Source organism: Lampetra fluviatilis, chromosome 4 (assembly GCF_964198595.1).
Source record: "Lampetra fluviatilis chromosome 4, kcLamFluv1.1, whole genome shotgun sequence".
In the NCBI taxonomy this organism is placed as follows: Eukaryota; Metazoa; Chordata; class Hyperoartia; order Petromyzontiformes; family Petromyzontidae; genus Lampetra; species Lampetra fluviatilis.
Genome location: NC_136278.1, coordinates 27,967,569 through 27,993,604, shown reverse-complemented (window position 1 = coordinate 27,993,604; position 26,036 = coordinate 27,967,569). Strand labels below are relative to the sequence as shown.

The 26,036-nt window shown below is 47.7% G+C and overlaps 1 protein-coding gene across 1 annotated transcript in view; it reads left to right on the top strand.

The window, feature by feature from the left end:
• LOC144931718 (intermembrane lipid transfer protein VPS13B-like) overlaps nt 1–26,036 on the top strand; it is a 301,466-nt gene that overhangs the window by 257,471 nt on the left and 17,959 nt on the right. Inside the window, 13 exon segments of the mRNA XM_078855932.1 lie at nt 1,396–1,769; nt 3,409–3,570; nt 7,872–8,027; nt 9,349–9,609; nt 11,870–11,953; nt 12,906–13,081; nt 15,652–15,819; nt 16,482–16,689; nt 18,062–18,259; nt 19,818–19,964; nt 21,557–21,840; nt 25,131–25,258; nt 25,810–25,997. Of these exon segments, the coding sequence (XP_078712058.1) occupies nt 1,396–1,769; nt 3,409–3,570; nt 7,872–8,027; nt 9,349–9,609; nt 11,870–11,953; nt 12,906–13,081; nt 15,652–15,819; nt 16,482–16,689; nt 18,062–18,259; nt 19,818–19,964; nt 21,557–21,840; nt 25,131–25,258; nt 25,810–25,997 (2,534 nt within the window).

Sequence of the window (26,036 nt, the reverse complement as noted above, 5' to 3'; positions counted from 1 at the left end):
CCACGCCATTGCCATCTCTCACAGTCCGGTGCTGCTACCATCCATCTCACTCTTACCCACGGACAGATCGCACACTGATGCTCCTACTGTTGTGGAGTGACTCATGCAGCCAGCTATGGCTGCAGAGTTTGGTAGTACTTGTTGTTTACGTCGTTTATTGTGAAAATTCGGTCACAGTTCCTATTGCTTTTATGGCTTTATTTTGGTGATTTTCGAAACGTTTTTTGGTTTGGCCATGTTTGTTTGTTGTAGTACAGAGTTAGACTGATGGTCTTAATCTAAGTTGTCTTGTGGTTGTTGTTGTTTGACTTGCATCCCACTGGGATTTGTGCACACAGTGTTGGTGTACGGTGCTTTTTCTGCAACATTTTGCTGTCTTTTCTTGGATTTTCTGTTTGCACATAGTCACTTTAAGATGTTTTCTTGTTCATGTTTTTGTTTTTTGTTTGTTGCGGTTGCACCCGATTCAAGAGCCGAATGGCTCACAGGGCTATATCAATAAATGAACTTGAACTTGAACCGCTGCATGTCCACGGTGGTTCTGTACAAAGTTCGTGCAGTCGTGGCCACTTGCTGAAACGAAGCGTCCATTGCGAATTTTACACAGAGCAGCAGGGCATTGTCCCGTGTTGCTAAACAGCCCGCAGAAGGTGGCGGTGACAGATCTACTTCGCACCTCCGATTGGCACGGTTGACTACGTAGGGTGCGAAGGAAGTTCAACATACATACTCGCCTGACATCCATTCAACTGACCTGTGTTATCTGCATGTTTTGAGACGTTCTCTTTTCTAAATGGACTGCTACCAAGGAAAGCTGAACGCATGAGAGTCTCGCCAGTATTATTACTTCTCAGAACTGAAAATTATACATGCTAAGTGAAAAACCACATTTAATTATCATACTGGCACCATCAATGAATTACCCTTGAAAGCCTAAATAATCACAAGAGGCTGCAATTTGGTTTAAAACCCAGCATCTCAGTATTTGAAGCTCTGTATTCTGAGATGGTAAGCAACACGATACAGCTATATACAACAATATTTTATATTCATTTTGGACCATTTTTAGTTAAAATAAAAGCAACACATACAGTTGAACTGGTGTTCCCCAAACATTCACAATGGTGAAACATGACCTGCAAATTGCTCAGTTAGGATTACACCAGAAACATCGCCCCCAACTGCGAAAACTTGGCAGGACTCCCTCCTGAACAAGAGTCTTGAGACCCAGTTCGGCTGATGCATGAACGCTGTCAACCTCAGTGGGAAAGCGTTAACGATGACGGCCTGCGCCACATTGCGTTCGATCGCCGAAACGGAAGCAAAACGATTAGCCCGCGCAAACGTCTTCCGCCGCGCTTTTCCCCCGCGTGCCTCCCCCTCCCGTCCCGGTAGGCTGCCCGCCCCGCCTGCGCCCGTTCGTGCCGGACCGCAGGACGCCGGGCGAGCACGAGTTCCTGGTGGTGTCGCTGGACGAGCCGCGCGTCTCCGCGCTGCACTGGGAGGGCGCTCCCTCGCGCACGCACGCGCGCGTCAGCACGGCCGCGGAGGCCCGCGTGCTCGAACACCGCAGCCTCACGCTGCGCCCCGCCGTCGAGCCGTTCCGCGCCCGGGCGCGCCTCCGCGTGACGCGCGGCGGTGCCGGCGGGGGGGGCGATGACGACGCCGGAGTCGCCGTGCGCGCCCGCGTGCGCGTGGAGCCCGTGTTCGTGCGCGTCGGCCAGTACACCGTGCACACGCTCGCGACGGCCGTGCAGGCGTGGACAGAGGTGACCCGGCCCGTCCGCACGTCACGTCACCGCACCGCTCACTCGGGATCTCTCGCTCGCTCGCTCGGGATCTCTCGCGTAGGGTTGGCTCGCCACGCCGCTTGCTTGGCACCTTCAGCGTTGTTTCCTTAGGCGCCTGCTCACTTAGCGTTTCCTTGTTTCTCACGTATTCAGCAGCGTCCTCTTAATCGCTCGTTCGTTGTCGTCCAGTCCACTTAAAGTAAAACGAGAGTTGATGTCGTTTTGCGTTCTGCGCAAATGAGTCTGGGATAGCGTGCATCTCCTGTCGACGGCTATGAGCCCGTGGAAATTACACATTCCTATGGTAGGATTGAGTCTACACATAAGAAAGGCACTTTTCCGCTACACACGAAGTGGTCCTAACTTTATATACCATACAAGGATAAGGGCCGAGTCGGTCCTTGACCAGGATGTAGAATTGTCGTAAAGAGGAATCGTCAGACTCCTGAGTGAATAAATGACGTTGTTTTTATCGTCGCACGTCACGTGTTATTTTCAACGGCTACCCTAGAAGAGCGGCCAAAATGATCTAATGCGTCTCACAAACAAGTTTGCCGATTGAATTGGATATGATAGAGAAGGACACAGATGGGACAAGACAGACGAGACACAAACTACATTGACTGAAGTGGAGAAGGCAGTGAGTGTTGAATAGGATCGAACGATGCATCTATTCGTCAATGAACGTTGGTTATGAGACTCGTGACGCATGCATCAAATGAGGTGTGTTGGAAGCGAAGCTTTTCATGCGTGCTGCAAATAATTGGAATATTGTCACTGGAATCAGAATCAGAAATATTTATTTATAATGAAGGAATCTGATGAGCTATAAATTTATTTTTCACAGACATCCAGTAGGAGTTGGTCAGAACGATTACAATAAAAATCAATACAAAAATAAGATATGAGTGCAAAGTATAGGAACGGTAAGCGAATCACGAAAAATATAAACCAAAATCAAACTAAGCAATTTTTTTTCATTTTACCAGGTCTAAGCCCACTGAGCTATGTAGCTCTTTGTCAGAAACGACTTGGTCACAAATGATAGCTCAACGAAGTGGCTTATCACGTAAGAAATGTATAGCAGCTAAATAATATAAATAATCTAAACCACCCTCGAGAGTTTATCGAATCTTCAGACGCATCAATCGCTCTGTCACCCCCCCCTCCCCCCTTAGTGTTTAACATACATTTTTATTCACATATTATTGTTGTTTTGAATCGGTTAATCCCGCCCTGTCAGAAATAATCTTCTTTTGTTTTCATGAATCGTCCGCAACGATTAAGCTCTCAGACTGGTGGTTGGAGTTAATCCTTCTGTAAAAAAAAAAAACTATTTTCCTTTCATCGACGTTGCTAGTCCCGCACGGCTACAGCTCCCCAGCTCTTTCTGCAGGTGGTGGTGAACATTTATAAATTGACCATCACATGCGTTGTTATTACAAGTCGCCTTTTTTTTTTTTCAAATCACGAAGCTTTCATTTTTCCTTCTCTCTCTCTCTCGTTTTTTTCTTCCATCTCTCAGATGTAATTTACTCTGGGGTCAAAGCCCTTGGTGTTTTAAAGGGGATTTTATGCTATTTTCTGGCACGGCAATTGTTTCCATGTGCTTGCGCAGGCTGGCAGCCCCAATGCTGAAGACCACCTGTTCAGCCACTTCATCATCTGCAATGAGACCCAGGAGACCCTGAGGCTGGGGCAGGTGGACACAGACGAGAGCATTCTTCTGTCCAGTCGGCAGATGCACCAATACTCATGGAGGTCGCACAAAATCGCACAGGTACGGGGACGACGCATGCGCGTGCATATGCCGCGGGCGCGTTGAGGATGGGACAGGTGGAGGTAGTGGTCAGCGGCAGCATGCTACGAACCCAGCGGCCCGAGTTCGATTGCCGAAGCCCTGGCAATGTCTGAAGCGGTCCTTGCCCCCCCCCCTCCTCCTAGGCCAGGGGTCTGCAACCTTTAAGACATAAAGAGCCACTTGGACCCGTTTCCGAAGGAAAAAATAAACTGGGAGCCGCAAAACAAATATAACACTGCATATATTGTTTCTTACCTTATTGCTATATACAGGATCGTGCAGTCAGCTGTCAATCTGAATAAAAAAAAGGACTTTTTCACTTAACAATGTAAAATATATTTTTGCAAATTAATAGCTAAATTACCTGGTTAATGGGATTTTTGCTCCTGAACCTCAGTGCACAGTGTCTGCACATCAGGGCTGTAAGACGTCACCTTCATTTTCACACAGGCTTGCAAGCTGTAATCTGTGAGGCGTGATCGATGTTTGTTTTTAATATAGTTCATGTTGGAGAAGACCTGCTCACATACATATGTGGAGCCGACGATCGACAGGACTCCAAATGCATACTTTTTCATGTTTATATAAGTGTTGGGGATGGCATTCCATGTTTCGAATACAAGTTTGTCCTGTTTGGGAAGGTTTTCAATATCACTCCATTTATGATTCTGAGCCAGAATGGCCTTCTGACGGGCAACATCCTCAAGAGTAGCGGTCAAGCATTTGAACTTGGACACCCATATATCTTTGTCGGCTATATCGGCCAGTTCCATCTCAAGATCAGGTTGACTTACACCTGCAAATGCAGTCATATTCAATAGGGATGGATCGATCGCCAGGGGAGTGACAGGGAAGGATAATGTCGTTTTTTCCTCTCTGAACTCACAGAATCGTTTCCCAAAAGAACTTTGCATTGTGGTGATTGCAGACTTGAAATATTCCAAATTTATCGTATCATGACTTTGTTTGAACTCTCTCAAAGAGGGAAAGTGAGACAGTGTACCTCTCTGTAAATCTTTGACAAACACTGTCAACTTGCGCTCGAATGCCAAAACCTCCTCCAGCATGTGCAGGGCTGTGCCTCCTTTCCCCTGAAGGGTTGTATTTAGCGTGTTTAGATGTGCTGTCATGTCTTCCATAAAATGTAATTTTTCCAGCCACTCTGGCTGTTCCAGCTCAGCAAAGGTGAGCTCTTTGCTGCCCAGGAAGGTTTTTACTTCTTCCAAACATGTGACAAAGCAACGGCAACGTTATTGCCTGTCACCGGGCGGGCAGTGTGGAGCTGAGCGGCGACCTGTCAGCAGCGGCAACGCCAGAGCAGGTGTCACAGTGCGCCTCCTCCCCTCGCTAGCATCCGCCCCGGAGCCGCGGTCAAGGTTCAAAAGAGCCGCATGCGGCTCCGGAGCCGCAGGTTGCCGACCCCTGTCCTAGGCTAACTCAGCCTTAAATGAGTAGCTGGTGCAGTGGGAAAACATCGGCTCTGTGGAGACAAAGGTGGCGCTTGTCCTCCGGCAAGTCTGTGCGTCTACACGGGGGTCTTTGTGGGTAGAGGTGTAGCGATGAATCGATTAATTGTGTTACAATTTGCTTCAAACCGCTTGTGTAAGAATCGTTTTCAAAATGTGTATGGTGGAATCGTTGCCTTGAATCATGGCGATTTAATTACGGAGGGGTAAATTGTCCGTAGATCGTGTCAATATTTAGATAACGACTACTATCTAAATGGTTATTTTATTATACCGTTTTTTAAACTCTGTTGACGCCTTGAGCAGAGGCACCCTATATATATATAAAATAAGATAAGATGCGTCATGTTCGTAAGACACGGTTTTAATCGACGAATCCGTGCATTGCCACACCGCTAATAATTTCTTGGCAGATTACTGTTTCCGCGAGCATTGTGTGCTCATTCCTCTTACAATAGGGTCACGTGTGCCATGCGATTTCCCACTGATGAACATTCGCAATAGTAACGTTTCGACAGTGTGGATATTTCCACGTCACAAGTTATTATCCACAAAGCGCTGCTTTCAATAAAGACGTCATGGGCCCCACACTGGATTTGATCCCCCCCCCCGTTGGGTTTGTCTTGCATATAATTGCGGACAGTTTATTTCAAACTAGTTGTAATCTATTAAAATGCAATAATATAATTTCCACTGCAACAATTATACATTTCGCTGGGCTGGAACGTACATAGCCACGGGGAAAGCGAGCCTCCGCCAACTTGAGCCACGGTGCTGTTCTGCCTGATTACAGCCAACGATCCTTCCCATTTTAATTTGCAGTAGCTTCCCCGCCGCTCACCGCTATCGTGCAATCACTCGCTGCAGTTTCATTTGCCCGTAATTACCCGCGCTAACATTGCACCAGCCACATGTTTGGGGAAAATTAATTGAGTGTGATCTGCTTCCTTCCCAGATATTTTTCCATCCCCCTTTCTTTCCCGTTGGGTTTCAAGTCGGTCCAAATAAGATAGGCCTCCTCCCTGCCAAAGTAAACACACTGCCCAACGTAAGGGAGGAGGGGATTGTTTTAATCTGTGCTGAAATGTGACAGTGTGCTTTTGTTGGCAAGGCCGACCCCGCAGTGTGCAGAGGTAATATGTCTCAGCGTGTGTTTTCAGAGCTTCTGCTTTTGGTCCGTACTCCTGATTGATGCGTCCCATTATTGGCCATTAAAGCAAATTGAGGCTCATGTTCGGCTACACGCTTCACTTGCATGACTAGAAACTTCTCCGAAAAAATAAGTCGGTGCCCCGAAGCGTCATGTACGAAGGATTCTGTCACTTGCACATCACCCGGTCCTTGTAGTAGCTTCTCTTGAATTGATTTTTCCCCACCGCCTTGCGTCATTTTCAATTTCACATGTGTAAATATGAAACGGTGCTTGAATTCTTAATAGTGTATTAACAGCTGTTCCCACATTTGGAATACGAGTCACCGGTAGGAATTCTACGTGAGGGAAAATTACTCGTAACAGTTCGGAGTTGTCAAAATTAAGAGCTCTTTCAAATAGTCATGAGGAGCAATTATGCTGCTCGTGTCCTTGAGGTTATTTGGCAAAATTCAGGTGTTTCGCAGTTCCTCGTTACTGGCTGCTCACCATTACCCCCCTTTTATTAAAGTGTATTTCACTGAGCGATGATGTTTTCCGCTAATCAAAACAAAGAGAGAATCGCGGAGAAGCAAAATGTTAAATATTTAATGGAAGAGAAGGTGAACGGGGTTCATTGGCGTTACATGGATTAAGTGGCAATGTAAGGGTTTAGGCATGAAGTTTTATCACGATTCTCAGTTTTTCCATTGTAATTTTCAGTGTAATTCTTGACAGCCCTGTTTACATTCTACCGGGAAATTCCTTCCAAATGATATCTCACCTGACGTTTTTGCGGCTGTGTAATTATCACGTCCCCATGTGTGAACATTTTCCACTTGTGGTTCCAGGTTTAATGCCTTTCAACAATAGTTAAACCCGACAAACACTTATTTTTTATTATTTTATTATTTCCCTTCTACGTGACTTTACCGAAAGAACCAAGAATACCGACGACGCTGTGCGGCTCTCTCTCGCTGCTAGTTTTAAAGGAAGTCGCAACCAAAATGCCACGAGCAGGATGAGACGTGCAGGATGGATTGGGACAGTTATCTTTGATCGGTTGCTTTAATTTAGCTGTTGTTGGAGCCTTTGGTATGTACTCTCAATAATCCTCAGCATGATTTAGAATGACGTAGCCAAATCCCTTGCAGGGAGAGCCTCACGTTTTAATCTAACCTGGTTATTTTAGACCAGTGCTGGATCTCCTACTACCCTTCACCTACTTGCACGCTGACCATCATTTGGTATGGTCACACAAAAGGTGCTGGTTGGCCTTCATCCAGCACGTGAGATTGACCGAGGGCTGTACGGTGGCGAGATGTTATCTACCTCGCCTGGTATAAAGGAGGTCGTGGGTTCGATCCCGACCCTGACGATGCTTGTATATTTGGAGTTTGCGTGTTCTCCCCGTGGTCGCGTGGATTTTTCTCCGGGTCCTCAGGTTTTTCCCTCCACATTTCGAATCAATATGCATTTGCAGTATTCGGCTGCTATAAATTTCCACGCGACAAGCCGCTTCGTTGAGCTCTCATTCGTGGCCAGGTCGCTTCTGAAAAAGGAGCTATATCGCTCAGTGTGCCTTCCGTGGTAACTATAAAAAAAAATCTTGATTTTGTGCAACTATTATAATTATCGCTTGTAAACATTGTGGTGCAATTCATCCGGGCCGTGTCCGCCCGCAGATGCTGCACGTGTGCATCGAGGGCTGGGGAAACTGGCGGTGGTCGGAGCCCTTCAGCATCGACTGCCCGGGCGTCTTCCTGCGCAGCATCCAGTACAAGGGGCGCGTCGCCTCGCTCGTCGTCACCGTGATCATGCTCAGCGGCGTACAGAAGCAGGTGCCCTTCCATCAGCCCCACAACTCGCCCGCCAGAAATTGCGAGAGTCGGGCTACTTTCATCGCCGCGCCGGTCCCCACGTCTTCTGTGCTGCAGCAAACTCCGAGGCAACTGGCTGTGCGCTCGGCCCGTTGGCGTGGCGGTTAGAGGACACCGCTGTTACAGTCGCGAAGTTTTTATCGTAGGTCAACTCGGCCGTCTCTGCATAGAGTTCCGTTAAACGAGTCAGTCAATCGTGGATGTCCTCTGGATTAACGAACTGGTCCATGTAATAGGAATGTGGAATTTTCACAACGGCCTTGGCTATAAGTTTGAGATGAGCACCACCTCAAACTGGTTTTGACGATTGAACTGCTACAACATTTAGTATTAACACGTGAAGAAATATTTCTCTTTCAAGTAAAAAACATAAAAAGTATAACACCAAAGTGTTCTGTGTTGTGGCTTCCATTGATCATTCAATTTTGATACCGATTTGAAAGTTGAATTATGTTCTCTGAGTTCTTCCAGTACCCGAGCTACTGATATCGCTTCCTGCAGGTCACTTACAGATTTAGTAAATTCTTTAGCATTGCCCTCAATGTCAGCCACACGTGCAGTTTTGGTGAAACGCTCTTGCCATTTTTCACGTCACCGTTAACAGAAGCAGATTGAGATTGTGCAGATGTTTTTGTATTTAGCTGACTCCACTGCATTAACGCGCGCGCTTTGTTCAATCAATGCATAGTCCAGACTGCGCCGCATTCCGTTTGCTCTTTACTTGCAACAAACCCCCCTCCTCTCCCCCACCACTAAACTCCTGGCGCTGAACTTGTGTTGCGTGCAAAGTTCTGGGTGAAATCATATTTCAGATTACCGACACCAGATAGCAGTGTGCACAGATGTTTTTTTTGTATGTTTAAGCGAATGTAAGTGCAGTAATGTGCCCTGTGTTGTTGATTAATGCTTGGCGCTTGCCCAGCCGCATTACGTGTTCATCTCACGCTCTCTTGCATGTATGTTGAACTTCTTTCGCGCCGTACGTAGCCCACCGTGTAATCGGAGGTTGCGGGCGAAGGACAACAAATTAAATACAAAAAACAGTTCTAATGAAATGAGTTTTCAATCTAGATGATTTAAAAGTTCATAGCTCCAGTGACTATCTAATATCAGAAGCAAGTGCATTCCAGACGGCCGCAGAAGCGGCGCGATGCGGTAACCGTCTTTGTTCGATGGCTGGACAAAAGCCGCCGCTGCGAGGATGACGATCGGAGTTCGCGTGACGATGGTTTACGCTCCTCCGCAAAGTCAGCAAGGGTGCATCGTGGTCCGTTTGTGGCAGATTACGATCACGGGCAGACACGTGGTGCGCAGCTTTCTCGACTCGGACCTCGAGCTGCACTTGACGCAGACCTTCATGGGCCCCGACGGGCAACCGGTGATGGCCGAGCACACCCAGGCCCTGCCGGCCAATCAGATGCTTCCCTCTTACGTGATGGAGAGCGCCGAGCTGCGGTGCGTGCGCGTCAGGGTGCCCGGCTGCGATTGGTCCGGAGAAGTGTGTCCTTCCGCCAACCGATTGGAGGAGAGCGTTGTGGTGGAGGTACGTGCCCGTGCAATCTTTCATGAAATGCAATAGAGTGCGATTGTATGCGTGGGGAAAGGTGGCGTAGTGGTTCGCGCACTGAGCTACAAACTCGGCGTCCGAGTTCGATTCCCGCTCACAGCCAGCACCAGTGACGATTATCTGAACTAGTTTTGGCCCTCCCCTAAGTCGACTCAGCCTCAAAAGAGTACTTGGTGCAATGTGTAAACATCACCACCCGGGAGACAAAGACGGCCGGGCGTGGTGTTGGCCACCCACCTCCTCGTGTGCCGTGCCGGCCTTAATAGGTGCTCGCTAACAGCACTTGCCCCAATAGTTTTTTACAGGCTGTACCGGCGTTTTATCTCTTTCTTTTTGCGTGCGTCAGTGAACCCATACAACTTGTGTATCTCCCTTGACCTCTTGCCAGCAAGCCTTGCACACGTCATGTGGCCTGAAAGTGCACCTATCCTGGCACAAGCCGTGTGGTGAAGCCACCACCACCTAGTGGCAAATGGTGGCTGCGATCGTGTGTATGTGCGGGGACGTGGAGTCGTGTCGTGGTGGTTCGCTCACTGCACTGCGGATTCACAGACTTGGGTTTGTTTCTCAGCCACGGCTAACATCAGTAGCGAGCGATATCTGAACCGGTTTTATTAACCTGCCCTAGGTCGACTCAGCCTTAAATTAGTACCTGGTACAGTGTGCATACGTTAGAACTGGAGTGACAAAGGCAAGCCAGGCATGGTGCTGGACACCACCCTGTTCCGTCATGCGCCGTGTCAGCCTTAATAAGTGCCTGCTAACAGAACTTGCAAACAACAGTCTGCTAAAGGCTATAGGGGGGATCTTGGTCCTGTGTGTTTGTGTATGTGGGCTTTACGATCTGTGCTTTTGTTTCTAGGAATATGTAATCATTTTAATGGGCGTTTGCTAGGAAACAATTTAAACCGGATGTGGAAAAACTGTTTGTGTTTTGACAAGAATCTGTTCCATTTAAGCCTATTGGAATTGAATGTGTCTTCGGCAGAGCGGGCCGTGTGTGGGTGTGGAATAATTATATTATTATTCTGAGAATAAATAAACGCCTTTTTTGGCGATGCACTACTGCATGTAGACCCTCCGCACACCGTGCAAGTCACACGGTTGGTTGCCCTTACTTCGGTTGAAGGCGGAGGAGGCCAGAACCAGTTCCTGGCTGGGAATCAAACTCAGGTCACCACAGTCATAACACACTGCGCTAACCACTGCACAACCCGCGCGCGTGTGTACGTACGTACGTATGTATTATTTGTTCGCTAAAAACAAAGGGGAAAAAAACCCATCACCATTAAATATGCATGTTATTTTTTTTTTCTCAGTATTGTCTATAGCCCTAACGCTTCTGCAAATCCCCGTGAAAGTTCCCAATCCCATGTAAATCCCACAGCATTAAGATCTGAATGGTCGCAAAATTGGTTGCTATGGGTGTAAATCCGTCCCCGTGGTGCCGTGTTTCGGCACCAGCAGGTCCGTCTTAGATCCCGTCACTCGCGATGGAAGTGTGTGGGGTCGTCGTGAATGGCTCGTGTAGCCAACTTGCTTGCCCGACATGACAGACCGCCTGGCGTTTGCAATCAAACAGAATGTGCTCATTACACACGTTGACACTTGCGGGGGGGAACGGGGGGGTGTTGGTCACTGCCAAGGCAAAATTGATTTCTTTAGAATTGCTGATTGAACAACTCTTCTTGCAGAACATGGAGAGTTGCAGTCACTTTCAATTGCATTGATCGTAGCTCTAGCTGCTTCTGAAAACGAGCATGGATTTCGCAATTCATGGCCAGCTCGGCAAAATTGATTTTTGGTCTTGGAAAAGGTTGCACGGGCAGCTCACGAAAGTTAAGGCCGCAACTTGAGGTGCGTTTTTTAGGCGCTTGTACCCATTGCAAACGGCATTTCCAATTTTTGCCTGTCCGACGCGCCCTTTTGGGGGTTGTGCCCCGCGTTTCTCCGGCGACGTTCGACGTTCACACTTCCTGAAGAAGCGCGCGGAGCAAAACGTCGGACGTGGTGCCGGAACGTCACGCGGCACAACCCGAAGAAACGCACCGTGCGGGCAGGGGGGGGGGGGCGGGTGGGAGCTGACGTGGCAATTGTTGACTCCCATCGCTCCACTTTTGTCTGTTCACCAATATCCACGCTGGCAGGCGTCTGGAACCGAGTGTCATGTTGACCGCTACCCCTTTTGACAGCGCCGCCGCCGCCGCTTTTGTTGTTCTTGATGTTTGGGTTGCAGGTTCCTCGTCCGAACGGATCCCACATCCACATCTGGTGTTCCGTGCTGGCCTCCCAGCCCAGCGCGGTGGTCGAGCAACGTGTGGTGAGGATGGATTTCCGAATTCAACCGAGCGCCACGTGCGAAGCGCTCGCAATTCGTTTCCCCCCGATTCTTTGCACGTACGCCAAAAGCAGCATGTGGAGGATGTGCCGGGCTCTGAAGGAGTATTGGCATTTCCTCTGGAGAGCAATTTCTTCATTTCGGGACATCGAGTTACGATTTGCAACGTTGCTCACGTCGGAAAGCGGGAGCCACCTTATTGTATTCTGCCTTGTCAGCGGGAAATGCTTCAATGTTAAAGTCGTTACGATTTTGAACTGGTGCCTTTTGCACATTGGCACAAAGTGGGAAAATACCAAAAACGTGTTTTTATTTCACGCAACAACAACGAAAGTGAACGTGTTCGCAAAGTGGGAAAAAAATACGCATTTTGCATTCGTTTGATACAATTGACGGTTAAGCATTTTTTATTTCTCCTCGAGCGTCGTGATTCCGTCACACTCCGCAATATAATAGATGGAAGGTAAAGGTGCAACCCTGCAATTGCTTGCTAATTACCACTGCTGGTGGAAGGGACCTCCAGCCCCTCTAGATGGTATTTGGCCTACTCTTCCACACTGGCCAGACCTCTTGAAAGAGCTGGGATTACCCATTCTTTACCCCACCACAACCAACCTTGCTTGACCCAATCACTCTGCTGTACCTATTTATACTGATGGGTGGTGGGGCAGAGGCATTGGGGATTTAAAAACAAATAAAGTGCCCATTGTTTCAACTTTGGCACCAGGAGATTGAATCGAATTGATGACCTCTGGATTGTGAATCCAGTGTGCTAACTGTATAGACCGTGGCAGCATCCTGCTGTTTGTGATAAAAATTGACCGTTGAGAAGTTTGCGCTTGACACGAAGCACCACTGAGTTTCCAATGTATCGTACATTGTAGCTGTTCTAATCGGGGTTCGCGCCTCCTGTCCCCTGCGATCCACCTCACAGATGGTGTTCAGCCCCCTGTTCATGATGTGCAGCCACCTCCCAGAGCCACTCACCCTGCACGTGGAGAAGAGGAGCCGGGGACAGAGGCAGATGCAGTGCATTGTGGGCCGGGGTCAAGAGGTCACGCTTCAGCACATGGAGGCAGAGCTGACGCATCACCTCACCTTCCAGACGAGGTGCCTTGAGCTCGCACGCTCCTGTTTTATTTTGCCCATAAATCGTAGGTGGATGTTCCGGATATGTTCTCGATATTCTGATTAACCAGCAAAATCTGATTACAGGGCCAATAAAAACTATTTTCGGATTGGTGTTTTGGAGAAAGAAACACATTTCCATGGCATCACGTCCATGATCTCATGGGTGGTCTTACCATGAATTGTCTCACGTGGCATCAGTTGACATCAGCACGGAGACATGTTAAATTAAGACGATGTAAATGATCAGAAAATGTGAAAAAAGAAGATCCACAATCGCCCTTAAAAATCCTAAAATATGGAATGTTATATTTGTTTATTTCTCCAAAACTCATCCCTATTGGGTGTGAATTCTCCCTTTTCATATAGTTTTAGATCATCGTGAGCTGTCACTAACATGTCACTGTAATCCTGATCAAGGTAACACATTTAATCTTTGAGTTTATTTCCAAGTGAACTTTTGTTTAATTGCCTGTGCACAGCTATTGTGGCAGTAAAATAAGATCGAAAATAGTTGATGAGTTTGGCGATTATAAACTATGAATGGTGACGTGCCTTCGGTAGGTCTTCTCATGTCATGGACCGTTTGTAGCGCAAGCTTCATGGATCTGTATATCCTCAATGCAACACGAATAAACACTTTAGAGAAATTCAAGTTAAATGGTTCACTTGTGTGTAAAAAGACTTAAAACACTGCATCATCAACAAACAAAATGTAACTAATAAACTATGGACATTTTTTATCTCTTAAAGATATACCAACAGTGTGCCAAAGATCTTATTATTTTTTGAGGGTTACATTATTGGTAAGCGTCAGTTTAATTAAGTGTATCTTTAATTAAAAATCTCTTTACTTGTGGCCGGTTTCACAGAAACCAAATACACCCTTATTACCCATTTCTGTGATTAACACGCTCCTGCTTTAAATCACCGGTGTAGAAGGTTGCATTTAATCACGGAAAATTAACGTATAAACAGCCTTTAATGCTGACCTTCAATTGGCCTCCAGTCTCGGGAGCTCTCAAGTGCCGTGATGGGGATGAAAGGCAACCGCATCGTAATTCTATTGACTCATAGATGCATTGCCCAGCACGCCATACATCGCGCGATTAATTTGTCGTAGGCTCTGATTGCCGTCATTGTGTGGGGAGGGTAATAGCTGGGGTTTGAGGGTTTGCTGCAGAAGTACAATAAGCAGGGGTTGCAGCTGGATTAAATAAAATCTCCACAAGGAGCCGAACAAAAACATGTCCCCCATGCTGAGAGAGTCCAGATCGCTGCTTCATTTGAAGAAGCATTCCGGAGTTGGGCTTAGATATCTCAATCGAACCTTGGCCGCCAGATACTACCGTTCAAGCTTTCTGAGAAGCTCATTTTACTAAATGTAATTAAACTCACTCACTGCCTCTCTAAGCGAAAAGGCAGACGTTACTTTTTCCACCTCCTACATTGCATACAAATGATGCAAGGTGCTCTGTGTAACATTTGGCGGTTCTTTTCATGTAACTTTTTTTTCGAACACGTATTTGGGAAACTGTTCCTCCATTCGATGCAACTAGAAAAAGTTTGTATTGTTTATTGGACGATGTAAAGATATCAGTTGCAAGCTGGAGAAAAATATATGGAGCACCTGACTCACACATTTACGAGTTCCAGTCCCGGTTGAGGATAGACTAAACTCACCATCCATCCTACCATAATACAGGTTATTTTGGGTTAGATCGCGTAAATATATAAATGTGTTGTTAAACCCGCCACCAGCCGACACAGCCAACTAGTAAGGGTTGTCACATAAACAGAACGTGGCCAATTCGTCACTAGTACAGCACCACCGGTTGTATGTTGGAGAGCCAAGCCACAACATTTACAATCTGAGTACGACGTTTCGCCAGTAATTACAACTAGCTTCATCAGGCGACAGCCAGATTTGTGGGGAAATCCTCCTGTTTCGTTCCTTAAATAGAAGGGGAGATGTGACGACAACACTTGTATTTATTATGGATGATATTGGTCACGAAAGCCTACTACGTGTTAAACTGACTACCATCTGAAGAGAAAGGAATATGTAGATTTGGGTCATTGACGAATGTGTTCAGTTTTTTGTTATTTGTGCCAACATAGTATCGCACTTTTTTTGGCCGAATTAGTAACGAAGCCTATGTGTTTAAAATGGAGGCCTCAGTCTGTATGTTTGTGCACGTACGTACGTGCGTGTGTGTCCATGCATATGTGTGTGTCGAGGGGTGGCGGAGTGGTTAGTGCGCTGCACTACCAACCCTGGCGACCCGATGTTCGATTCCTGCTCACGGCCAACACCAGTGACAATTATCTGAACCGGTTCTGGGCCTCCCATAGGTCGACTCAGCCTCAAATGAGTACTTGGTGCAATGTGTAAAAATCACCACCCAGGATACAAAAGTAGCTGGGCGTGGTGTTGGCCACCAACCCCCTTGCGTGCAAGCTTTTTATAGGTGCTACTCGCTAACAGCACTCGCCCCAACAGTCTGTTAAAGGCTATATGGGGGGGGCGGAATCTTTGTCTTTGTCTGTAGGGATGACGGTGAGGTGTCGGAAGCTGCGGTGCCCATCTCCACGGCGCTTGTTCTGCAGATCATGGACAAGGCAGACTCGGAGCCCCTGGACATGTCCCCGTTACTCGCCGCCACGACCCTCGACAAATCTGACAACCCATGGCCGTACATCGGCCCCAGTCATGAACGGTGAATACATAAACGAAAGGCCCACTGAGCCACCGAGGACCTCGACATTAGCACCGCTGACCTCGGCGACGTTCTGCAGGCAACATAAACTGAAACTAAACTGTGAACTATTTTTTATATCGTCAGGTGAGGCCCCCATTGAGCTATGTAACTCTTTTTCGGAAGTGTCCTGGCCGCAGATTATAGCTCAACGAAGTGGCTTATCGCGTGCAAATGTATAACGGCCAAATGCTTTAAACTGCTCTGTTGATTCTAAATGTGAAGGGAAAAACCCGGAGGACCTGGAGAAAAAAAACCACGTGACCACGGGGAGAAAGACATGCATGAGGCTCTTATGTTACAGATGTCCAGTACAAAAAACACGATAGGAGTGCAAAATATAGGAAAGGTAAGCAAATAGGACAAACTAAACTTTTTCTTTTCAAAAGCCACCTGGCCACAAATGATGGCCCAATGAAGTGGCTCCTCATGTGGAAATTTACAGCGCATGTCTCTAAACGTGGAGGGAAAAACCAGAGGACCCGGAGACGAAATCCACGCGACTGCGGGGAGAGAGCGAGAGAGAGAGAGTCATGCAAACTCCAAACATACAAAGCCCGTCCCTCCTCCCCGTCTCACCGCCGCCTTGCCGTCCTCCCTCTGCTCCCTGCGCGTGAAACCAGGGCGGCGTGGGAGGCCTCGTGCCAGTGGGAGAGCCCCATGCAGGTGAAGCTGTCGGCCTGGAAGCCCGGCCTCAAGACCCTCTTCATCGAGCTGCGGCCCTGGGCCCTGTTGCTCAACCGCTCCTCCTGGGACCTGTGGCTCTTTGAGGGAGAGCGCGTCAGCGTGCAGGCGCCCGCCGGCAAAACCATCGTCCCTCCAAACTTCACGGTAGCGTCCCCACCCCCGCACCCCTGCGCCACCACATGGGCGGCAAACCTCCACAAACCCTTCTGGCTCAGCGCGGCACAGATCGGCCGTGGCCCATACATCGTTGATTCGCTTGGACGGCTGGCTGGCCCCTTGCATCGATCTGCGGCATCTATCGTCGCGTGTGACGATATCCGCGGGAGCTCAATGCCAAACGTGGATGTCCGCTAGTCACGCGACGGCTTCAGGAGAGAGCTCGTGTAGTTTTTCTGCTCCTCCATTGAACGAGCGCAGGCTTCAGTGGTTTACGGCACGGTCCTTGGCTCGGGTTACATGGCCGCAGTCGCACTGTGGCTTGACCCCTTTCTATCGCCTCGTCTCGTGTAGAGTACCAGGTGCCGAGTTGCTGATCCGGAGTAGGTGAGGGCGACAGTGAGGTCTTGGCCAGGTCGGTGAGGGATGGCTCGCCTGATCTGGTGTCAGCGTTGTGAGCTTCAGCATTTCGATATGTCAGTGACAGGCATTTTGGACTGAGCAAGGGCTGATGTGTTCAGGCATGCAAAAATGATCTAAGAGGCACAGGGATGTGTTATTTCAGCTTGCGTTTTACCGGAACAAAATCAGCTGTGTGTGTATGTTTTTTTTTCCTGGGGCATTTCTACATTCCAGAACTGGAATATTTTTCAAAGTGGGTTCCCTATTCAAACTAGCATCAGACAGTGCTTACGGCAGCTGCTGTTAACTTCCCCACAAAGCGGTACTCATTCTCCGATTAGCACTGTTTGGCTACGTACGGTGCGAAAGAAGTTCAACATACATACGTTTGATCGCAACTGGAGGAATTAAATTCCGACTGCGAGCCAAGTTCACTCGAACGAGCTCCCACCCTAAGCTATTTTCAAAGTTACACTGCAGGTGCTGGTAACCAACATAAGAAAAAAACATCCGTTAAAAACCTTAGTTCTCAACCCTCATACATCATGCATTTTTTCAGTGTGTGCAGTCTGTTCTTCTATAACGCGGTAGTTGCGTTCCTGAACAATATCACGTTATGAAAAAAATCGCGTTTAATGTATAATATATAATCTCGGGTAATGCACAGTCGGCGATAACACGTGAGAGATGCGTACGCGGGCCGAACAAAGACCGAGGCGCGTGGGCAGCATCTAGAAGCATCCAGCAGCATCCCAGTGCCTTGTGTGACGCTAAGCCGAGGCAGCCGTACAACCCCTTATTCCTACTCGCGCGACCTAGCTCCGATCACTCAATCGCGTCATATCTAATTCGCGTTCTGAAAACACGCGTTATAGGAGAACATATACACACACGTATTTGCAAGAGATCGCTTTCCCACGGTGGTGGCGGCGGCGGTGCCGTCGGTCGCGTGATGCAGGAGCCCTTCCAGCTGGGAATCTACTACTCGCGCTCCAACACGGTGCACAAGTCGGCCGCTGTGCGCCTGGCACGCGAGGTCACGTCGCCCAAGTGGGCCAAGGTCGGCGCCGCCGCCTTTGAGGTGGTGGTGGAGCTGCCGGAGGAGGGGCTGGCGCACGTGGACGTGCGTCTGGGCTCCGTGCCGGGCGCCGGGAAGGTGAGCGCCGGCAACTACGCACGCTCCAGGATCACCGTCGGAATGTTTTGGTTTGTGCTGGAGGAATCCGATGAGCTTGCAAGGCTCTTTTCACTGTAATAATTGGTATTACTATCGAACTTACTAAACACAATGTAATTACGTTTCTACGGATTTCACAGCCGCAGTTACCAGTGAAAGCCCAGACTTTAATACGAATGGTGAATGTTAGGGGTGTATTGATTGGCCCTGTCGAGATTCACCCAATTGTCGTGATTCAGGAAGACTCAATAGTTAATAATAAATATGTAAATATATATTCTTAAGTTTTTTCGGTAAAGTCATGTAGGTAAAAAAATTTAAATTAATAAAATAAAAATCACGACGTTTCGGAGGCAACACAAGCTTCCGTCTTCAGGTGGAACCGTCACAGCCACGACAGCTGTATCAAGTAAATGAGAGATTACAAGAGCTACCACTCCGTATATATACTGGTTAAAGAGGGGAAGGGCCAAGTACGACACACTTTTTATTAATATGGTACTTTTATTAATTAAAAAAATTTTACTTACGTGACTTTACCGAAAAAAACCTAAGAATATGAATCCTTGCAGTCACGAAAGCTTCAAATCTAGAATGTAAATATATCTTACATGGTAGTGAGTGTAGCGGCCTCTAGCACCGATGGGTGTCTCATGAACCCCGTGACATCCACCGTACGCTGATTGCAGGCTCCCTTCTCTATCTCAACTCCCCGACCACTTGAAATAATTTTGCTGGGGGATCAAGAGAGCAGCTTTTTACAATTGCATAAGCCTCTGTTGAGTGTGTAATGTATAATTCATTGATCATCTTTGATGCATTTTTAAGTCAAGAGGTTTGAATTACTCGGCATTCAAGAGGAATTGTATATTCTAAATACTCCATTGTACATGGTATCTTATAGGATCATAGAGTTTTTTTTGGGGATTGTAGCTCTCCTATTAATATTTTAGTAGAAGCAGTTGTTGGCATGTTAGCTCTAGATTGTGTGTGTGTATATATTTATATGCATGCATGGCTTATTTTTGTAGTTCCATTTATATTCTGTATTAATAATTATCAGGGCTATCAGGACGCATGGATTCATCGATTCAGACCAATTCATGGAGCTCGCAATACGAGCATCGAATCGCGTTTGTAAAAGTTGTCGCGTTGAACATTTTTAAAGACAGTTACATTTCGGCTCGTGGAGCAAAGAAAAACTACACACGAGATAAAAAAATAATAATATAAACGAGATAAAAAAAAGATATATCTATTGATGAATTAATTTGTAGCCATGATGTGTGCCAACTTATCGAATTGCCAGGGTGGCGAATCATCATCCTTGCATCATTACTTATCAATACGTAAATATTTACTTGGAATAAGTAAAAACAAATGTTCATGCCACACGGCGGTTACATTATAAGGGTATTGCGACCTTCTGCACGTTGGTGTTCTCCACTTCTGTACCGTTCCCATTCCGTTGCAAAGTGCACCGATGCCGACTTCACTGAGGGCGGTATTGCCCCCCCCGCCCCCCCCCCCCCCACAGCTGTGTCAGTTCTGCATCACGTCGATGCTGCGCCGAGGAATTCAGGTTCTGCTCGTCGAGGACCGCACTACCCTCATCAACAAAACGCCGTTCAGCATCGCCTGCCTGCCCGTGGCTGTTAGCGACAAGGCCTACAGCACCCTGGACGTGAGCTCGTACACAACGACGATGGACGTTCGCCATTCAGTGCTGACGACGACGATGACGACGATGTCACCGTGCCGCTTGTCCCACCTCGAGGCCACGTGGAGTGGCGATAGTTTTTGCCATGAGGTCATGGGACAGACGGCAGGCGTAATGGATGAACAGACCCGGTTGGCTGGCAGCTGCACCGCTTGCACTCCAAGCTCTGCAAGCGAACTGTGTGTTAAGATGCAGTACACAAAGGCAAAGATCCCCCATATAACCTTTGAGCCTGTTGGGGAAAAGTTCTGTTAGCGGGTACTTATTAATGCCGGCATGTTTACACACTGTACCAAGGCTGAGTTGCACATTTAAGGCTGAGTTGATCTCAAGGAGGCCCAGGGACAGTTCAGATAACCATTCACCACTGATGTTAGCTCTGGCCAGGGATCGAACCCGGGACGCTGGGTTCGTAGTGCAGTGCGTATAACACTGTGCCTTTGAATTTCGATTGAAAGCTTTCGTGACTGCAGGGATTCATCTTCTTGGTTCTTTCGGTAAAGTCACGTAGAAGGGAAGTAATAAAATAATAAAAATAAAACATAATAAAACAATTCTCACGACGTTTCGGCCACAACGCAAGCAGCCGTCGCCTGAGGACGGCTGCTTGCGTTGTGGCCGAAACGTCGTGAGAATTGTTTTATTATGTTTTATTTTTATTATTTTATTACTTCCCTTCTACGTGACTTTACCGAAAGAACCAAGAAAACTGTGCCTTTGCTCCACGTGCAAAAAGACAAAGATCCCCCGTATAGCGTGAACAGACTGTTGGGGCAAGTTATGTTAGCGGGCACCTCATGCGCACACAAACAAATACATGGTCGTGCAGTCCTCACTGACTTTCCACAACATACATTGATCTTTACCTTTGTATTTTCTCTCTTTAATTTGTTTTCAGTCGACTTTAATTTACATTTAAAACTGTACGGGGTGATCCATTTCTTAGAGGCCAATAAAATAATAGGTGGAAATTATCGAAAAAACTACATTTTATTTCAAAGACTTCACATATCTCCCACCAATCCGACTACACTTACTAATTCTCATGTCGCTCTCCTAAGATATGGAGCCATATCACTTTCACGATATTCAGTCGCCTGTTGAGAAAGTTGGTGGAGTCTACAAAGGGAGATGCCCACAGTAATGAGTGGCAAAAATCTGGAGGATAATATATATTTTTTCAAACATGCCTCCTATCCCGCTGCACTCACTTGAATTTACGAGTAGCTGCGAATAAACCCACGTGCTAAATAAACATAAGTCCCATGGGATGTTGGCTATCAACAACAAGGCAACTCCTATGACTAATTGGGAATGGGACGCAAGCGTATGATTGATCACCCTGTCGCTGGCCGCCTTTGGGGAGGGTGTATAGTATAAAAGGCCGAAACACCCGAGGAACCAAAGGTACACTACTGACGATGCGCTCCCCAAATTTCACCAGGCTCGCTGTTCATGAACTCTTGGAAGTGCTTGCACAAAGGATAGTAACATCTCATCCTGTGTTCTTGGAATCTGAATCACCCAACACCAACCGACCCCGCTCCATCCCGCAGTGCGACTCCACAACAGAGGCAGCCGCGTTTACGATCGGCCCGGCCTGCGACGGCTCCTCCCGGTCCAGCCACCCCATTGCATGCTGGGAGCTCGCCGGAGCCGACGGATCTGCTAGCGACGGCGCGGCCGCGCTCCTCAAGAGCCTCCGCCTCTCCGTCGCCGAGGAGGGGGGCGAGCGTTCGCACGGCGGCTGGAGTTTGCCGGCGCTCGTCCGGGTCGACCTTCCCCGGCAGAGCGTCGCCCTGCCCACGGACGACTATGCCGAGAGCCACGTGTGCACGAGGTGGGGGCGCACGTCGGTCGATGGGGGCGCATGGGACAAAGCAATGCCCCGGCCACAAGTTTACATATATATACGTGTGACATCCTGAGTGTTGTCTACTCGAGTGTTTTTAACTTTATTCCTACGCCAAGTGGCAGGTCTTTGGCTCAAACTATCTCCTTCAATCCTGTCCCGGTCTAGAGCTTTCTGCACATCGCCTTAAGGGACCCGTTCCATCAAGTTGTGAATACGCATGTTTTGTACTTGCTCTGCTTGCTCGTCTCTTTCCCAACTTTCTTCTAGAACTTCCAACGTGAAGCAATTTCCCCTGGAGGATCTGTGAATATACTCAGTTTTTTTCTAATGAATTGTTCAAAATGGTTCTCTCCTCCTAAACCAGTATTCTCTCGTAAGAATCATCCCAGACATAGGCAGATACATGGTAATCAGGAGAGCATGAATTCATTGAATACAATACATTGTTACGCTCGCAACACATGCATGAAAACATGCACCTCTTTATGTTTCGTATACCTTGTTTACAATAATTGCTTCACGTTATCCATGCGGCCACCGGCAGAGCTACATTAACCATGGAATTAGCACAATATATGTTGAATCGAATCGTGACTCGGGATCTGGACATTTCACAGGGCTGACAAGACGGGTGAATCATGGCTTTCTTGAATTTCTCGGTGAGCGCCGATTGAGACTCAAGCGTCCCTCTTTTAAATGGAGAGGTGTGGGGGGGGGGCTATCTTGGCATGACCCTCCTGTGAAATCGCCACCGTCTTTCAAAGAAAGCGCGCGACTTAGGATTGAGTTTATAAAGAATCGAAACGCGTAAATTGGCCGGTTTGTTGGATGACGGGCACCGCCTGCTGACAGTTCGTACGTGGACGCAGCGCTGGAACACCGTTGACGTACGATATCGACACATCTTCTTGGTTCTTTCGGTAAAGTCACGTAGAAGGGAAATAATAAAATAATAAAAATAAAACATAATAAAATAATTCTCACGACGTTTCGGCCACAACGCAAGCAGCCGTCCTCAGGTGAAGAACAGGTCTGTCGATAAGACAGAGTCTGACTGAGAATAATTTTATTATGTTTAAATTTTATTATTTTATTATTTCCATTCTACGTGACTTTAACGAAAGAACCAAGAAGATGAATCCCTGCAGTCACGAAAGCTTTAAATCAAAAGAAATCAACACAGTTCGACGTAGGTCGACCGCGCGCGTATGTGTGCTTGTAGTTGTCAGGGCTTGTCAGTGTTCGTTGCTGATGTATATGTCTGGTGTTCCTTTCTCAATAAGACCTCTTTCTTCTTGCTCCAGAGCTATGGAGCTTGTAAGCCAGGCTTGGCTCTCAGCTACACACACGCGGAGGGTGGGGGAACACTCCGTCCTTGACCATGCATTCCGATAGCCGGGACATTAAACCAAATGTTTCGTCCATATTTTCGAAATTAAATATTCTCCGTGCAAGGTTGTACGATTGTGCCTATCCGCCAGGACTGTTATTGTCAATTAATTTATAACCTTGTATTTTTTTAATCTCATTATTTTTTCATAGCTGCTTTAATTAAGTGAATGTTTAATGTTCCCGCTGCACTGCAAACAGGGCGTTTCTTAAAGTCTGGAACTACGTGTACTTTGGTCGGCGCACAGATTCATGAATTCTCTGTCGCTCTTCCATTTTTTTTATACGACGTCATTTTTTTCCTGGCAGGAAAGTCTCGCTGAGTAGAGAGACTCTTTTTGCAGGAGGCATCAGGGATGCGTAGACATCACAGAGAAGATGAGAGAGAGAGAGAAAAAAGGCTGGTGTGGTTCGGTCATGTGGAGAGACAACAGGAAAATTACGTGGGTCAGAAGGTGCAAGTGATGCAAGTGGAAGGAATGAGATCAAGAGGAACGCGGAAGAAGAGATGGGAGGGGGGGCGATGTGGGGCGATCGGACACGGTGGCCCGAGGAGCGGAAAAAGAGATGGCACAGGACAGGGCAGCATGGAGAATGTTAGGAAGGACAGCGGACCCCACTTGTGTGGGACAAACGCGTGGAAGAAGAAGATCAGGATGTTGGGTCAAATTCGTTTTCAATTTATTTTTTGCAAGTGGAAGGAAACCAGAGTTACCCAGAGAAAACCCATACATACTCGTCGGAATTATGTTCAACGATCCATAAGACCCACTCGATGTACTGACATCTCCTGGCCACCTCGCAACCCAGCGGGTTTGCATCTCACGTGTTTCAAGACGCTCACGCCAGCTTGTCTACTGTAACAACTGAACGTTCCTTATGTGATTGACCGTCAAGTTTTCAGTACTTTTTGTACAAGTCGCGCACACTTAAAGTTCACAGAACGCCCACCCCTTCCCACCGTAAGAAGGTACATTTAATTTCAACGTGGTCCCAGACATCTGAAACAATTTCCCTAGGTTTTTAACAATTGTGTTACATGGCCCTGTGATGTGTTTTTGGGTTGTGTACCGTGTATTGGTCGGCATGGTGTCTGGCATTTTCCTCCACGTTTCTGGGAGCTTCTTCTGGAATTGAGTTCAGCTTCTCCCGGAAATGAATCCAGTCCCTCGAGAAGCTCCCAGCATGCGGAACGAAACGTTGCAGACCGAGCCGAACAACCCCCGGTACAACCGAAAAGTCATCCACGTTGCCGACATCCACCGAAAAAAACACATCAGAGAGCTCCACTTTATAGTTCCCGTGAGGGCGCTGCGCAAAGCGTCGCACGCTGCATTGTAGCCACGTTCCCTGCGCATTGCAATAAGGTCCAGGAGTAGGTGACAAAGCATTTGCCATTGCAGCACCGACGTCTTAGAACAGCCTTGTTTACCCCTCCCTCAACGTCGTGACTTTTTCTTCCAAAAAATGCCCGGGAGATTAGTGCCGGATAAAACTTATTTTGCAAATGTGATTTGTAACTTTCATTCTTACCCATGTTTCGATAGTCACATTTTAATGTGCAATTTTATTGAGGGACTGTGTGTTGTCTTGGTGTGGTCTGGGACTGTTCTTGCTGTTGTTTTGGTGCCTTGGCCAAGCTTGGAAATTGGTGTACTTACTCAAGTTGAACTCGTATACTTTTATCGATTGTACATATTTAATTTTCGTGATTTGCATTCATTTCCTATACTTTTCACTCCTGTCGTGTTTTCGTATTGTCTGTCGTAACTTTCTGACCCGTCGCACCTGGATGTCTGTGAAAAATAACTTCTCAGCTCACCGGATTTCTCCAGGATTAGTAAAGGTTCTGATTGCAGTCTTGCCACGTGTGCTGTTGCGTACAGACCCGTGGTGCTCACATGTCAAGAGGCCCAGGGAGTCACCTATCTATTCCTGCTCGAGGACCCGTGCCCTCGCATGCTGATCCACAACCTTTGTCCCGTGCCCATCACCTTGAAGGAGATCCCTGCAGGTGACCGCCAATGCAAATGTCTTTGAGCGAGCACTCGTGTGTGTGTGTGTGTGCAGGGAACTTGATGAGCTCCGTGACAACTCTTGAGATCTGATCCGGTGTTTCTAATGAAACGAGATCATGTTCGTAATGCACAGGACAGTGACGTCCAGATTGCAAAAACGTGAAACAGAAGGCATATCGAATCACGTTGTGAACAGCTACGGCAGAATCCCATTTGCAATTATCCCTCCTTCTGGGATTTTGAATGTAACATTTGGCACTCACTTGCTTGAGTGTTAAATCATATTTGAAGGGGAAAGACGACAAAATATAGAACATTAGTCGAATATATTTTATAGCTAAATCGTCATAGGCCTGTCACCCAAACTCGTCACGTGTTAGAGCCACGTTTTTCGTGGTTCGTGGGTGATTGTGGGTGGGGAGATCGTGGGCGTTCGGTGCTGCTGCTGCGTGGTGGATGGGGTGTGGGGGACACAAAACAGCCAGAAATCACCATCGCCCACCAACCGTGGACTGTCACCTGTCCCCGTGTGTGCGATCGACTGCAGTGGAGCCGCGCTTCCCGGCGCCACCGCCCGTGATCCCTGCCGAGTGCTGGGCACACCACGAGCTGCAGCAGCAGAGGGCGGCCTTCCCCGACTGCCAGGCGAGAGGGCCTCTGCCGGCCGTGGGGCTGGCGCTTGTCCCGGCCGCCGAGTGGAGCGACGAGGTGGATCTCAACAGCGCCGGCACGCAGGTGCGACCCCCGGGAAGGAGAGGGGCTAATCAAACTATT